Source organism: Oncorhynchus nerka, linkage group LG21 (assembly GCF_034236695.1).
Source record: "Oncorhynchus nerka isolate Pitt River linkage group LG21, Oner_Uvic_2.0, whole genome shotgun sequence".
Taxonomy (NCBI): domain Eukaryota; kingdom Metazoa; phylum Chordata; class Actinopteri; order Salmoniformes; family Salmonidae; genus Oncorhynchus; species Oncorhynchus nerka.
Genome location: NC_088416.1, coordinates 14,352,579 through 14,368,809, shown reverse-complemented (window position 1 = coordinate 14,368,809; position 16,231 = coordinate 14,352,579). Strand labels below are relative to the sequence as shown.

At 40.8% G+C, this 16,231-nt stretch overlaps 1 protein-coding gene across 1 annotated transcript; it reads right to left on the bottom strand.

Moving 5' to 3' along the window:
- Positions 1-470: 470 nt before the first annotated feature.
- Positions 471-15,592, bottom strand: LOC135563556 (zinc finger protein OZF-like). Its single transcript, XM_065006349.1, has 2 exons — positions 15,003-15,592; positions 471-1,704 (listed from the first exon to the last, which is right to left on the bottom strand). The coding sequence occupies exons 1-2, from the start codon at positions 15,322-15,324 to the stop codon at positions 566-568; spliced, it is 1,461 nt and encodes a 486-aa protein (XP_064862421.1). The 5' UTR covers positions 15,325-15,592; the 3' UTR covers positions 471-565.
- Positions 15,593-16,231: the final 639 nt, after the last annotated feature.

Sequence of the window (16,231 nt, the reverse complement as noted above, 5' to 3'; positions counted from 1 at the left end):
TCATAGCCTGGTTTCTTCCTAGGTTTTGGCCTGTCTAGGGTGTTTTTCCTAGCCACCGTGCTTCTATACCTGCATTGCTTGATGTTTGGGGTTTTAGGCTGGGTTTCTGTACAGCACTTCGAGATATCAGCTGATGTAAGAAGGGCTATATAAATACATTTGATTTGAACTCTTTTTTTTCTTTGTCCATTTTTGTTAAATCACATAAATAGAACTCTTCCATTTCAGAGCCTGAATTTCCCCCGAGGCTAATATCCATGTTGAAATCAATTCATAAGGGGGCAAACGTTTAGGCTTCTACATTGTGAAATCATTAAAATACTCCTACTACAATGTTAAAACATTCTACATTGTGACATTAATTCATTGAAATCATGAAACAACTCCTTATCTCTGGTCATGAGATTTCTCTCCTGTGTGTGTTCTCTGGTGTTGAATCAGATGGCCAGATTGACCAAAACTTTCCCCACATTGACCACAGATATAAGATTTCTCTCCTGTGTGTGTTCTCTGGTGTTGAGTCAGGTGGCCAGATGTAGCAAATCTCTTCCCACATTGATCACAGCTATAAGGTTTCTCTCCTGTGTGTTCTCTGGTGTACTGTCAGATTGCTAGATGTAGTAAAACTCCTCCCACATTGATCACAGCTATAAGGTTTCTCTCCTGTGTGTGTTCTCTGGTGTTGAGTCAGGTGGCCAGATGTAGCAAATCTCTTCCCACATTGATCACAGCTATAAGGTTTCTCTCCTGTGTGTTTCCTCTGGTGTACTGTCAGATTGCTAGATGTAGTAAAACTCCTCCCACATTGATCACAGCTATAAGGTTTCTCTCCTGTGTGTTTTCTCTGGTGTACTGTCAGATAGCTAGATGTAGTAAAACTCCTTTCGCATTGACCACAGCTAAAAGGTTTCTCTCCTGTGTGTTTTTTCTGGTGTACTGTCAGATAGCTAGATGAAGTAAAACTCCTCCCACATTGATCACAGCTATAAGGTTTCTCTCCTGTGTGTTTTCTCTGGTGTACTGTCAGATAGCTAAATGTAGTAAAACTCCTCCCACATTGACCACAGCTAAAATGTTTCTCTCCTGTGTGTGTTCTGTGGTGTAATGTCAGCTGGTCAGATCTAACAAAACTCTTCCCACATTGACCACAAATATAGGGTTTCTTTCCTGTGTGTGTTCTCTGGTGCACTGTCAGATCTCCAGATTGACTAAAACTCTTCCCACATTGATCACAGCTATAAGGTTTCTCTCCTGTGTGTATTCTCTGGTGCACTGTCAGATGGCTTGTTTGAACAAAACTCCTCCCACATTGATCACAGCTATAAGGTTTCTCTCCTGTGTGTATTCTCTGGTGCACTGTCAGATCTCCAGATTGACTAAAACTCTTCCCACATTGATCACAGCTATAAGGTTTCTCTCCTGTGTGTATTCTCTGGTGCACTGTCAGATCACCAGATTGACTAAAACTCTTCCCACATTGACCACAGCTATAAGGCTTCTCTCCTGTGTGTGTTCTCTGATGAATTTTAATGCCTGATAAGGTAAATCTCTTCCCACAGTCAGAGCAGCAGTGAGTTCTCTTCCCTGTGGATCTCTGCAGGTGTTTCTTGAGATGTTTTGATCTGGAGAGACTCTTCTCTGCCTCTTCAGCATCATGAGGTTGTTGAGTATCCCCACAGGATCCACGATAGTCCCCACTCTCTCCTGTGTGAACAACAAAGTCAGATGATTCAAGGCCCACAACAGCAGAAAAACACTGTAAAAGACAGGTCAGGCCAACAGAGTAGCCATGATGTTGTACAACAATTGAGGTCTAATGAATGCTAAAATTATTTGACAATTGTCTTAAAATTAGCAAGAATAGTCACATTTTGTCGTATTTTCACATTAGTAGTAACATTGATAATTGTTGACTAGAAATAAGTTATTCATGTTGTTGAAACTCTAAGCAGTGTGCCAGATGACTTTTGGTCTCCAATATAGGCCCCTTTCTGTGTTTAATAAAATTGCAGCACAAGGGCGATGCGCATAAAATTTGATTGCAGAAACACCTCCCTGCTAATGAGGAAACCGATAGTTATGGACGTAGTACAGTGGGGCAAGAAAGTATTTAGTCAGCCACCAATGGTGCAAGTTCTCCCACTTAAAAAGATGAGAGGCCTGTAATTTTCATCATAGGTACACTTCAACTATGACAGACAAAATAAGAAAGAAATCCATAAAATCACATTGTAGGATTTTTAATTAATTAATTTGCAAAATATGGTGGAAAATAAGTATTTGGTCACCTACAAACAAGCAAGATTTCTGGCTCTCACAGACCTGTAATAACTTCTTTAACCTGTTGCCTCTACTTGGGACGCTTGCGTCCCAACTAGAGCTCTGGAAATGCAAATGCGCTACGCTAAATGCTAATAGTATTAGTTAAAACTCAAAAGTTCATTAAAATACACATGCAGGGTATCAAATTAACGCTACACTCGTTGTGAATCCAGGCAACAAGTCCGATTTTTAAAATGCTTTTCGGCGAAAGCATGAGAAGCTATTATCTGATAGCATGCACCAATACACTACAACAGAAAAGCACAGCAGGGGACGTAAACAAAATAATTAGCATTTCGGCGTTACACAAACCGCACAATAAAATAGAAAACAGTCATTACCTTTCACCATCTTCTTTGTTGGCACTCCTAGATGTCCCATAAACACTATTGGGTCTTTATTTCGATTAAATCGGGCCATATAAAGCCAAGATATCGTTATATGTAGACTGTGTGATAAACGAAAAAAACAGCGATTTCACAACGTAACGTCATTTTTTTAAATTCAAAAAGTAGACGATAAACTTTCACAAAACACTTCGAAATACGTTTGTAATGCTACTTTAGGTATTAGTAAACGTTAATAAGCGATAAAAATCATCCGTAGGCGATTTAAATATCATTAGCTGTCGTCTTGGAAAAAATTTCAGGAGAGAGCTCTTCCGGAATGATCTGGGCGGAGACCGGAGGTAAGCGGTGCCCCTCTTTCGGTTCAACCAAGAATCAAAGATGATTAAATTCACAAGATACTCGACAACATGGGGATGCTGTGGGAGTTGAATGCTCGGTCTTATCTAATTCGGCTCACTGTTAACAATTGCTGGAAGTGGCGCAAGGATATTTATTTCCATTTTCTGTGATCAGGTTTTCCTGCGCTATCCGATGTAACGCACGTTATGTAATAGCCACAGTCGTGATTTAACCAGTTTTAAAAACGTCCGAGGGTTTCCTATCCACACATTCTAACCATATGAACGTACTATATTCCTGGCATGAGTAGCAGGGCGCTGAAATGTTGCGCGATTTTTAACAAAATGTTCAAAAAAGTAGAGGGTCGACTGAAGAGGTTAAGAGGCTCCTGTGTCCTCCATTCGTTATCTGTATTAATGGCACTTGTTTGAACTTGTTATCAGTATAAAAGACACCTGTCCACAACCTCAAACAGTCACACTCCAAACTCCACTCTGGCCAAGACCAAAGAGCTGTCAAAGGACACCAGAAACAAAATTGTAGACCTGCACCAGGCTGGGAAGACTGAATCTGCAATAGGTAAGCAGCTTGGTTTGAAGAAATCAACTGTGGGAGGAATTATTAGGAAATGGAAGACATACAAGACCACTGATAATCTCCCTCGATCTGGGGCTCCACGCAAGATCTCACCCCGTGGGGTCAAAATGATCACAAGAACGGTGAGGAAAAATCCCAGAACCACACGGGGGGACCTAGTGAATGACCTGCAGAGAGCTGGGACCAAAGTAACAAAGCCTACCATCAGTAACACACTACGCTGCCAGGGACTCAAATCCTGCAGTGCCAGACGTGTCCCCCTGCTTAAGCCAGTACATGTCCAGGCCCATCTGAAGTTTGCTGGAGAGCATTTGGATGATCCAGAAGAAGATTGGGAGAATGTCATATGATCAGATGAAACCAAAATATAACTTTTTGGTAAAAACTCAACTCGTCGTGTTTGGAGGACAAAGAATGCTGAGTTGCATCCAAAGAACACCACACCTACTGTGAAGCATGGGGGTGGAAACATCATGCTTTGGGGCTGTTTTTCTGCAAAGGGACCAGGACGACTGATCCGTGGAAAGGAAAGAATGAATGGGGCCATGTATTGTGAGATTTTGAGTGAAAACCTCCTTCCATCAGCAAGGGCATTGAAGATGAAACGTGGCTGGGTCTTTCAGCATGACAATGATCCCAAACACACCGCCTGGGCAACAAAAAGTGGCTTCATAAGAAGCATTTCAAGGTCCTGGAGTGGCCTAGCCAGTCTCCAGATCTCAACCCCAAAGAAAATCTTTGGAGGGAGTTGAAAGTCCGTGTTGCCCAGCAACAGCCCCCCAAAACAAATCACTGCTCTAGAGGAGATCTGCATGGAGGAATGGGCCAAAATACCAGCAACAGTGTGTGAAAACCTTGTGAAGACTTACAGAAAACGTTTGATCTCTGTCATTTTTAGGAAATGATGATTAATATGACTGAACAAATCATTTTAAATGGAACTGTAAGTAAACTTATACTCTGTTTTATTATATCTGATTAACACTATGAGTTCATAAGAAGGGATTGTGAGACACGGACAAGGAGTAATAAGTTAATGAACACCATTCCAACTAGGCAGAAACAAATGGGTTGTGGACTGTGTAAACACATAAGGTCGTTAGCCTATGGTTGACCCTACTGAAACTTAGCTCTGGGGTTTTTAGATAAGGCAGTGAGTGCATTCCTATGTTTTCTGTTAATTAAAACTGTCAGTTCAGTGGTGATCGATAATGTTGAGGGGTCAAAAGTTATCTGGGAGTGTGTTAGTAAGTTAGAATGAACTTTTCACCTTACTTTGCCCCGATCGAGAGGAGGGGATTCTGTTAAAGCAGTGAAATGACGTCATGATCTGTATATAAACTGCTGCACGTGTTTAACCTCTTGCTTCTACTCGGGACGCTTGCGTCCCAACTAGAGCTCTGGAAATGCAAATGCGCTACGCTAAATGCTAATAGTATTAGTTAAAACTCAAAAGTTCATTAAAATACACATGCAGGGTATCGAATTAAAGCTACACTCGTTGTGAATCCAGGCAACAAGTCAGATTTTTAAAATGCTTTTCGGCGAAAGCATGAGAAGCTATTATCTGATAGCATGTAACACCCCAAAAGACCCACAGGGGACGTAAACAAAATAATTAGCATTTCGGCGTTACACAAACCGCACAATAAAATAGAAAACATTCATTACCTTTCACCATCTTCTTTGTTGGCACTCCTAGATGTCCCATAAACACTATTTGGGTCTTTATAAAGCCTAGATATCGTTATATGTAGACTGTGTGATAAACGAAAAAAACATTGTTTCAAAACGTAACGTCATTTTTTAAAATTCAAAAAGTCGACGATAAACTTTCACAAAACACTTCGAAATACGTTTGTAATGCAACTTTAGGTATTAGTAAACGTTAATAAGCGATAAAATTCATCAGGAGGCGATGTAAAGATCATTAGCTGTCCGTCTGGAAAAATGTCCGGCTAGAAACTCAACGAAAATATCCGGTCCTAGACCGGGAAGATACGGTGCCCTGCATGTGTTTGACCTAGAAAAAACTCGAAGGGAAATGACAAGACTCTAGACACCGTGTGGAAGCTGTAGGTACTGCAACCTCAGTCAATTAATTGTGGTTCACCTTTATCAATGGGTTCAAGTAGCGCATGGATATATTTTCCCATTTTCAGTGATCAGTTTTTCCTGTGCTTTTCGATGTAAATGCCGTTCTGGTAAAGCCACAGCAGTGATTTAACCAGTTTTATAAACGTCTGAGTGTTTTCTATCCACACAGACTAAGCAAATGCATATACTATATTCCTGGCATGAGTAGCAGGGCGCTGAAATGTTGCGCGATTTTTAACAGAATGTTCAAAAAAGTAGAGGGTCGACTTAAGAGGTTAAGTGGTAGCGCGCTCCGAGAATAAATTCTATTACCTATTATTGAAAGATTGGTCTGCGTTTATTTTATGCAAACAAGAAATCTTACAAATTCTCATAAAATAGATTAAGGGCTTTCAATTGATGAAAGCACATTGGCATAATTAAATTATACTAACAGTCATTGCCAACAAAGGGTATATAAACAAAGTATTGAGAAACTTTTGTTATTGACCAAATACTTATTTTCCACCGTAATTTGCAAATAAATTCATTAAAAATCCTACAATGTGATTTTCTGGATTTTTTCCCTCATTTTGTCTGTCATAGTTTAAGTGTACCTATGATGAAAATTACAGGCCTCTCATCTTTTTAAGTGGGAGAACTTGCACAATTGAAGGCTGACTAAATGCTTTTTTGTCCCACCGTATAATTGCCTGGAGCAAAAATGGTGAGCGAAGATTGGAGTTTTTCACAATGTATTCTGAATGTGAATGCGGGAAAACTCAGGGGAGCAACCTCCATTTCCAGGTTGCTCACACTACTTGATTATAATTGTAAGGCTTGTTTGAATGTCCTACTTAATATAATGTTTGCTACAGTATTAAGAATGATGTGTAATTATTGAAGAACTGTGTTAATGACAGTATACATTTGGGTGTTGCTAATAAAGTTAAGATTATTATTTCACCTTTATTTAACCAGGTAGGCCAGTCGAGAACAAGTTCTCATTTACAACTGCGACCTGGCCAAGATAAAGCAAAGCAGTGCGACAAGAGAACAACAGAGTTACATACACTTGGGATAAACAAATGTACAGTCAATAACAATAGAAAGTCTATATACAGTGTGTGCAAATGGAGTAAGGAGGTAAGGCAATAAATAGGCCATAGAAGCGAAGTAATTACAAATTAACACTGGAGTTATGGATGTGCAGATGATGATGTGCAAGTAGAAATACTGGTGTGCAAAAGAGCAAAAAAAAGTAAATAAAAAAAATGGGGATGAGGTAGGCAGTTGGATGGGCTATTTACAGATGGGCTGTGTACAGCTGCAGCGATCGGTAAACTGCTCAGATAGCTGATGCTTAAAACCTGTTGCGACTCTAGGCGCACTATTTTCATTTTTGAAAAAAAAACTGGATATTTTGTCAGGACAAGATGCTAGAATATGCATACAATTGACAGCTTTGGATAGAAAACACTAACGTTTCCAAAACTGTAAAGATATTGTCTGTGAGTATAACAGAACTGATGTTGCAGGCGAAAGCCTGAGAAAAATCCAATCAGGAAGTGCCCCATATTTTGAAAGCGCTGCGTGCCAATGAGTCCCCATTGAGCTGTGAATGTGCTATGAACCAGCTTACGCTTTCTACGTATTCCCCAAAGTGTCTACAGCAGTGTGACATAGTTTTACGCATTTATGTTGAAGAATACCCGTAGGGGGCTACATTGAGCAAGTGGTCACATGATGCCCCCGGAGAAAATCTCGCGTAAAGTACAGAGGTAGCCATTATTCCAATCGCTTCTACTGAGAAACCAATTGTCCCGGTGGAAATATTATCGAATAGATATTTGAAAAACACCTTGAGGATTTGATTCTAAACAACGTTTGCCATGTTTCTGTCGATATTATGGAGCTAATTTGGAATATTTTTCGGTGTTGTCGTGACCGATCGATGATCGATTTCTCAGCCAAACGTGAAGAACAAACTGAGCTATTTCGCCTACAAAAATAATATTTTGGGAAAAATTAACTTTGGCTATCTACCTGGGAGTCTCGTGAGTGAAAACATCCGAAGTTCATCAAAGGTAAACAATTTAATTTGATTGCTTTTCTGATTTCCGTGACAAGGTTGCCTGCTGCTAGGAAGGCATAATGCTATGCTAGGCTATCAATAAACTTACACAAATGCTTGTCTAGCTTTGGCTGTAAAGCCTATTTTGAAAATCTGAGATGACAGGGTGATTTACCAAAAGGCTAAGCTGTGTTCCGATATATTTCACTTGTGATTGTCATGAATATGAATATTTTCTAGGAAGATTTATGTCCGTTGTGTTATGCTAATTTGTGTCAGATGATGACAACGGTCCCGTTCACAGGATGGGGTGTCACTAGAGGTTAAAGTTAGCGAGGAGAGTCTCCAGCTTCAGTGATTTTTGCAATTTGTACCAGTCATTGGCAGCAGAGAACTGGAAGGAAAGGCGGCCAAAGTAGGGGTTGGCTTTGGGAATGACCAGTGAGATATACTTCCTGGAGCACGTGCTATGCTATGGTGACCAGTGAGCTGAGTTAAGGCGGCCTAGCAAAGACTTATAGATGACCTGGAGCCAGTGGGTTTGGAGACGAATATGTAGCGAGGGCCAGCCGACGAGAGCAGTGGTATATGGGGATATGGTGACAAAACGGATGGCACTGTGATAGACTGCATCCAGTTTGCTGTGTAGAGTGTTGGAGGATATTTTGAAAATGACATCACTGAAGTCAAGGATCGGTAGGATAGTCAGTTTTACGAGCTTATGTTCTGCAGCGTGAGTGAAGGAGGCTTTGTTGCATAATTGGAAGCCGATTCTAGATTTAATTTTGGATTGGAAATGCTTAATATTAGTCTGGAAGGAGAGTTTCCAGTCTAGCAAGACACCTAGGTATTTATAGTTGTCCACATTTTCTAAGTCAGAACCGTCCAGAGTAGTGATGCTGGACGTGCGGGTACGGGCAGCGATCGGTTGAAAAGCATACATTTAGTTTTACTAGCGTTTAAGAGCAGTTGGAGGCCATGGAAGGAGTGTTGTTTGGCATTGAAGCTCGTTTGGGGGTTTGTTAACCTTTTTGGGATAGGGGGCAGCATTTTCACTTTTGGATGAATAGCGTGCCCAGAGTAAACTGCCTGCTACTCTGTCCCAGATGCATATTATTATTGGATAGAAAACATTCTGAAGTTTCTAAAACTGTTTGAATGATGTCTGTGAGTGAGATATGGATAAAGTTGCACTTCTTACGGCTTCCACTAGACAACAGAGCAGCAAGGTAACCTAGTGGTTAGAGCGTTGGACTAGTAACCGAAAGGTTGCAAGTTCATATCCCCGAGCTGACAAGGTACCAATCTGTCGTTCTGCCCCTGAACAGGCAGTTAACCCACTGTTCCTTGGCCGTCATTGAAAATAAGAATTTGTTCTTAACTGACTTGCCTAGTTAAATAAAGGTTAAAAAAATCTAAAAAGAAGAAGAGTTACCTCTCGTTCCAGTGCTTTCCTTCAGACAAAGGAATTCGCCGGTTGGTGTTTTATGTCAAAAACATCCTAAAGATTGATTCCATACATCGTTTGACATGTTTCTAAAGGACTGTAAAGGAACTTCTCGAGTTTTTGTCTGGACGAAGTGCCTGCGCCTCATGAAGATGGATTACTGGGCTGAACACGCTAACAACAAGTGGCTATTTGGACATAAATGACGGACTTTATGGAAATTTGTGTTACAAATCAGTCATTTATTGTTGAACTGGGATTCCTGGGAGTGCCTTCTGATGAAGATCATCAAAGGTAAGTGAATATTTATGGTGTAATTTCTAACTTCTGTACTCCAAAATGGTGGATATTCTTCTGGATGTTTTGGGTTCTGAGCGTCGTTCTCAGATTATGCTTTTTCCGTAAAGTTTTTTTAAAAATCTGGCAGAGCAGAGCATTAAGGAGAATTCCATCTTTAATTCTGTGAATAACAGTTGTATCTTTTATCAATGTTTATTATGAGTATTTCTGCAGAATCACCTTATGTTTTGGAATCAAAGCATTACTACACTTAACGCGCCAATGTAAACTGAGATTTTTGGATATACACTTTACACCATTTTAAAGATGCACTTCTCGTTAATCCAACCACAGTTTCCGATTTCAAAAAGACTTTTCGGCGAAAGCAGAACATATTATGTTAGGTCAGCAACTAGTCACAGAAAGCACTCAGCCATTTTCCAACCAGAGGTGTCACAAAAAGCAGAAATATAGATAAATGAATCCCTAACCTTTGATAATCTTCATCAGATGACACTCCGAGGTCTCAATGTTACACAATACATATATGTTTTGTTCGATCGAGTTCATATTTATATCCAAAAACCTCAGTTTACATTGGTGCCATGTTCAGAAATGCCTCCAAAACATCCAGAGAAATTGCAGAGCCACATCAAAGAACAGAAATACTCAAACTTTGATGAAAGATACATGTTTTACATAGAATTAAAGATAAACTTGTTCTTAATGCAACCGCTGTGTCAGATTTCAAAAAAGCTTTACAGCAAAAGCACAACATTCAATAATCCGAGAACAGCGTTCAGCCACAAAAGCAAGCTATACAGTTACCTGCCAAATTGTGGAGCATTATAGATCTTCACTTAGCTTTGCTGATCTTTGTCGGAAAGCACTCCCAGGACTCCCACAAGAACTGTTTGTTTTGTTTGATTTCATCCATATTTATGTCCAAATACCTCCGTTTTGTTCGCGTGGCTAGTTCACTATTCCAAAGGCACAATGTGCGAGTGCAAAATCCAGACGAAAAGTCAAGAGTTCCATTACAGTTTGTAGAAACATGTCAACCGATGTTAACAATCAATAGGGTCTTCGGGTCTTTTTTATAATAAATCTTCAATAATTTTCCAACCGGACAATAGCGTATTCATTACAGAGGAAAAAGGGGGAACGGCGTGACCGCGCAGTAAACAACTGATTGGCCACAGCTTAGTCCACTTGTTGAAACAGCTCTTATTCGACCCCTTTCCATAATAGAAGCCTCAAACAACTTTCTAAAGACTGTTGACATCTGCTGGATGCCTTGGGAAGTGCAATCTGGCCCCATAGACACAGCATATTGGATAGGCAATCACTTAATTGAAACTACAAACCTCAGTTTTTCCCACTTCCTGGTAGGTTTTGTCTCAGGTTTTCATCTGCCATATGAGTTATGTTATACTCACAGATATCATTCAAACAGTTCTAGAAACTTCAAAGTGTTTTCTATCCAATACTAACAATAATATGCATATATTAGCATCTGGGACAGAGTAGGAGGCAGTTTACTCTGGGCACCTTATTCATCCAAGCTACTCAATACTGCCCCCCTGTCACCAAGAAATTAACAGTGTCCAAAAAAGGACCAGATGTATACAGAATGGTGTCGTCTGCGTAAAGGTGGATCAAGAAATAACCCGCAGCATGAGCAACATTGTTGGTATATACAGAGAGAAGAGTCGGCCCGAGAATTGAACCCTGTGGTACCACATAGAGACTGCCAGAGGTCCGTACAACAGGCCCTCCGATTTGACACACTGAACTCTGTCTGAGAAGAAGTTGGTGAACCAGGCGAGTCAGTCATTTGAGAAACCAAGGCTGTTGAGTCTGCCGATAAGAATACGGTGATTGACAGAGTCGAAAGCCTTGGCCAGGTTGATGAAGACAGCGACACAGTATTGTCTCTTATCGATGGCGGTTATGATATCGTTTAGGTCCTTGAGCGTGGCTGAGGTGCACCCGTGACCAGCTCGGAAACCGGATTGCACAGCGGAGAAGGTACGGTGTGATTCAAAATGGTCAGTGATCTGTTTGTTAACTTGGCTTTTGAAGACTTTAGAAAGGCAGGGCAGGATGGATATAGGTCTGTAACAGTTTGGGTCTAGAGTGTCACCCCCTTTGAAGAGGGGGAGGACCGCGGAAGTGTTCCAATCTTTAGGAATCTCAGACAATAAGAAAGAGAGGTTGAACAGACTAGTAATAGGGGTTGCCACATTAGCGGCGGATATTTTGAGAAAGAGAGGGTCCAGAATATCTATCCCAGCTGATTTGTACAGGTCCAGGTTTTGCAACTCTTTCAGAACATCAGCTATCTGGATTTGGGTGAAGGAGAAGCTGGGGAGGCTTGGGCAAGTAGCTGTGGGGGGTGGGGAGCTGTGGCCGGGGTTGGGGTAGCCAGAAGGAAATCATGGCCAGCTGTCGAGAAATGCTTCTTGAAATTCTTGATTATTGTGGAGTTATCGGTGGTGACAGTGTTTCCTAACATCAGTGCAGTGGGCAGCTGGGATGATGTTCTCTTATTCTCCATGGACGTTACAGTGTCCCAAAACTTTTTAAAGTTCGAGCTACAGGATGCACATTTCTGTTTTGCATATCGCGGAGACTATTCGATGCTAGTGCAGTACGCCACAGGATGTTTTTGTGCTGGTCGAGAGCAGTCAGGTCTAGAGTGAAACAAGGGCTATATCTGTTCTTAGTTCTACATTTTTGGAAAGGGGCACGCTTATTTAAGGTGGTGAGGAAATTACTTTTAAAGAACAACAAGGCATCCTCTTCTGACGGGATGAGGTCAATATCCTTCGAGGACACCCGGGCCAGGTTGATTAGAAAGGCCTGCTTGCAGAAGTGTTTTAGGGAGCGTTTGCCAGTGATGAGGGGTGGTCGTTTGACCGCGGATCCATAACGGATGCAGGCAATTAGGGGGTGATCGCTGAGATCCTGATTGAAAACAACAGAGGTGTATTTGGAGTACAAGCTGGTCAGGATAATATCTATGAGGGTGCCCATGTTTGTAGGACGGTCGGGGTGTTCAGCATATCCCAGTTTAGGTCACCCAACAGAAAGAACTCTGAAGATAGTTGGGGGGAAATCAATTGACATATGGTGTCCAGAGCACAGCTGGGAACTGAGAGGGGGGGGGTCTATAATAGGCAGCAACAGTGAGAGACTTATTTCTGGAGAGATTCATTTTTAAAATTAGAAGCTCAAACTGTTTGGGTGTAGACCTGGAAAGTATGACAGAACTTTGCATGCCATTTCTGCAGTAGATTGCATCTCCTCCCCCTTTGGCAGTTATATCTAGACGGAAAATGTTGTCTCTGGAGGCATCAGCTATGTAGCCAAGTGATCATAGGGTCCAGTGAACAGGAATATATGAACATGGGAAGCCGTTAGGTAGTCATTACTACGCTAGCACCAGTTAGCCTCGATCCAGGTGCATCTCCCGGCTAGCAAACAAAATGACTCCAGCTACAATTCACATTTTACTAATTGGCCTGGACCCTTTGCCGACATGGAGCCCGCCGATCCATCACGACTGGTCTGCCGACGCAATTCCATCTGATGTGCCCTCAACCGGCCTTTGCCAGACGTCGGTGACGCCCTGTCCCGAAGCTAACATATGATGAACTTCAACCTAAATACAGGATCTTGTGGTCGGACAGTTTTTTGTATTCTGAAATGCACTTGAACTATGTATCAATTCGTGGCTCCTCATGCTACGCTGGGAAACAGAAATACTAAATAATTTCAGAGTTTGCTAAATCCAATGGTTTTTAACTGAGTGTCAGGGCATTAGCCACTATAGCCACTCCGGTGCGTCCGGTGCAAAGGTCCAGAGCTTACGAAATTATTTTGTATTTCTGTTCCCATGAAAACAGTTTTTCCAGCTTAACATAAGGAGCCACTAGAGATTGAAAGGTATATTTAATTTAAAAATGGAAAAAGAGATTGAAATATATTGCAATTTATACAAAAAGACGAAAAGAAAAAAAACATTTACAACAAACACGTCTTACTGCTATGCCATCTTGGATTACAAGATGACACTCAGTTAAAAACCATTGGATTTAGCAAACTGAAATTATTTAGTCAGGTTATGTCGATGACTGGCTCCCTCCTAGACAGGTTGTGTCGATGACTGGCTCCCTCCTAGTCAGGTTATATTGATGACTGGCTCCCTCCTAGTCATTTGTATGTCTTATTTATTTAATCAAACAGCGTGCATAAAGCATCATACGTTCAGTACATATAGATTTTATAAAAACACATTGGGCGATTGGTAAAAATTAGATGACTCTTGGTTGACCAAGATGTATTTTAGTTGGGGACAACACTAGAACATGATTTTGGGGCTCCCAGAAGGCGCAGCAGACACTGCATCTCAGTGCTTGAGGAGTCACTACAGACACCCTGGATCAAATCCAAGCTGTATCATAACTGGCCGTGAGTCCCATAGGGTGGTGCACAATTGGCCCAGCGTCGTCCGGGGTAGGTAGTCATTGTAAATAAGATTTTGTTCTTAAACAGACTTGCCTAGTTAAATAAAGGTTACATTTAGATAAATAAATGTTTCATGACAAACCATTTTTTACAAATCCGTCAAGGCACCAACTTTGAGGGTTTAAAACCAATTCATGAATGTAATTGAATCTAATGTAATGGCATGAAAAAAATTGGCTGAATATTATACAATGACTTAAACGGCTCTAATATTTTGCCCCCACAGGAAATCGACACTGACATTTATAGAATATATCATATAGCCTCAATCTGTTTAAAACAATAATTTTGACCTCATGGATGGCCAGTCGTTGTATTCATAGTGTAGTGAATTCAGGGGGTAGTCCTGAGCTGAACTCAAACCTGGGTCCAGTGACTGTTAAGCCAACACCTTATAACTGTTACGCCAAGTTTTCTGAACTTCTTGACAAGGTCGCTGGGTGTTAGAGAAAGCCATTGTAGCAACCGTAACCTATGAATGTGAGAGTGGTAACACTTTTCCTTCCCCCATCCCTCAGCTGTTTACCAAACCAAGCATCTGGGCAGCCATTTTGTTGCTGTTTAAAAACACACAACCCAGCAATCTGCGTTCAAACAATAACAAATCGGTCATTCCACAACTATTTTGGTAATAAGATGATGGGGTTGGAGAAATGTAACTACTTTCAAAATTCATAGACAGACCTATGGATGAAAGGACTGACCATCCATGATATCAACATAACAGTTTTAACCCCATGTTGAGGTTATACAGTGGTGTTAAAGCGGGAATTGTTTCTAAACACTTGAGTAAAAAAAAACGTATTTGGTAAAACAGATCATGAGCTCATGAGGCATGTGTTATACACTTCAAGAATCAATGGCTATAAATAAATAATTAAAAAGTCACAATACGGATGTAGCAATTGCATATTTCCGCTTTAACACCAAACATCAGTTCTACAACTGTAGAGTTTGTGCCACTGTTTTTTAAGACAGTACTTACTAGTGTTAATCAGGGCCCGTTCACCGTTAGAACCATTGGACCCCTTAAGATGCGTTTGGGAAACCGGGCCCAGATATCCAGTTTCCTCCTCCTTTGTGGATGTAACAGTCATCTCCTCCACCTCTTCTTTCACGCCATAAAATTCATCCTCCTCTTCTTTCACTCGGAACGAGTCTTCCTCTTCTTTCACTGAAACGTCTTTCTCTTCTTTTTTCACTGTAACAGCCTCACCCTCTACTTGTTTTTGTATTGTAACAGCCTCATCTTCCTCCGTCCAGCAGCCCTTCTCTTCTTTAGCAGGGGAGTAGCTTAGTGGCCGCATGGTCGGGGATGTTAGCTAGCTAGGCTAATGCTAACTTAACCAGCCCGCTAGCTGACTAATAATAACAAAACCGTAAATATGAAATGAAATCGGATAACTAACTAGACGACAGGAGTGGTTTTAAACACAGTGAATAATAAACACTTAAGCGTCGAAATAACTTTATTGGTTCGTCTATTTTGTCTTGCAAGCTACCGAGGTGTCTGCCTAACTGTTGTTGCTGCTGTTGAAAGAAGCGTTCCGTCCACTAGATCATACGTCACACCAGCAGCATTGCCTTAATTCACACATCGCCATCTGTTGACTGGAGTGGGTAACCTAGTTGAGTAAAACGTATATTTAATATTCAGACAAGTTAAAGTGTAGGAAGCATAAGTTTTTACTCACCAGTGTAACGATACAGTGTGGTTAAAGACTTAGAAACGTAGTTGTATTGAAGATCTGGTAACCTATAAGCACAACCAGTTATGTTGTTGAATTATCACATATCTGTTATTTCACCTTTATTTAAACCAGGTAGGCCAGATAGTATATTCTAGAATTCCTCCATGATGTCATAATGATAGTTTAACCAAATTTCTAGAATATATAGTATATTCTAGAATTCCTCCATGATGTCATAATGATAGTTTAACCAGGTTTCTAGGCTATATAGTTTAATATTCTAGAATTCATCCATGAGGTCATAATGATAACTTAACCAGGTTTCTAGGCTATATAGTATATTCTAGAATATCCCGTTTAGAACAAGTTCTCATTTACAACTGAGACTTGGCCAAGATAAAGCAAAGCAGTGCGACTCAAACAACAACACAGTTACACATGGAATAAACAAACGTTCAGTCAATAACACAATAGAAAAATCTATATACAGTGTGTGCAAATGAGGTAAGATAAGGGAGTTAAG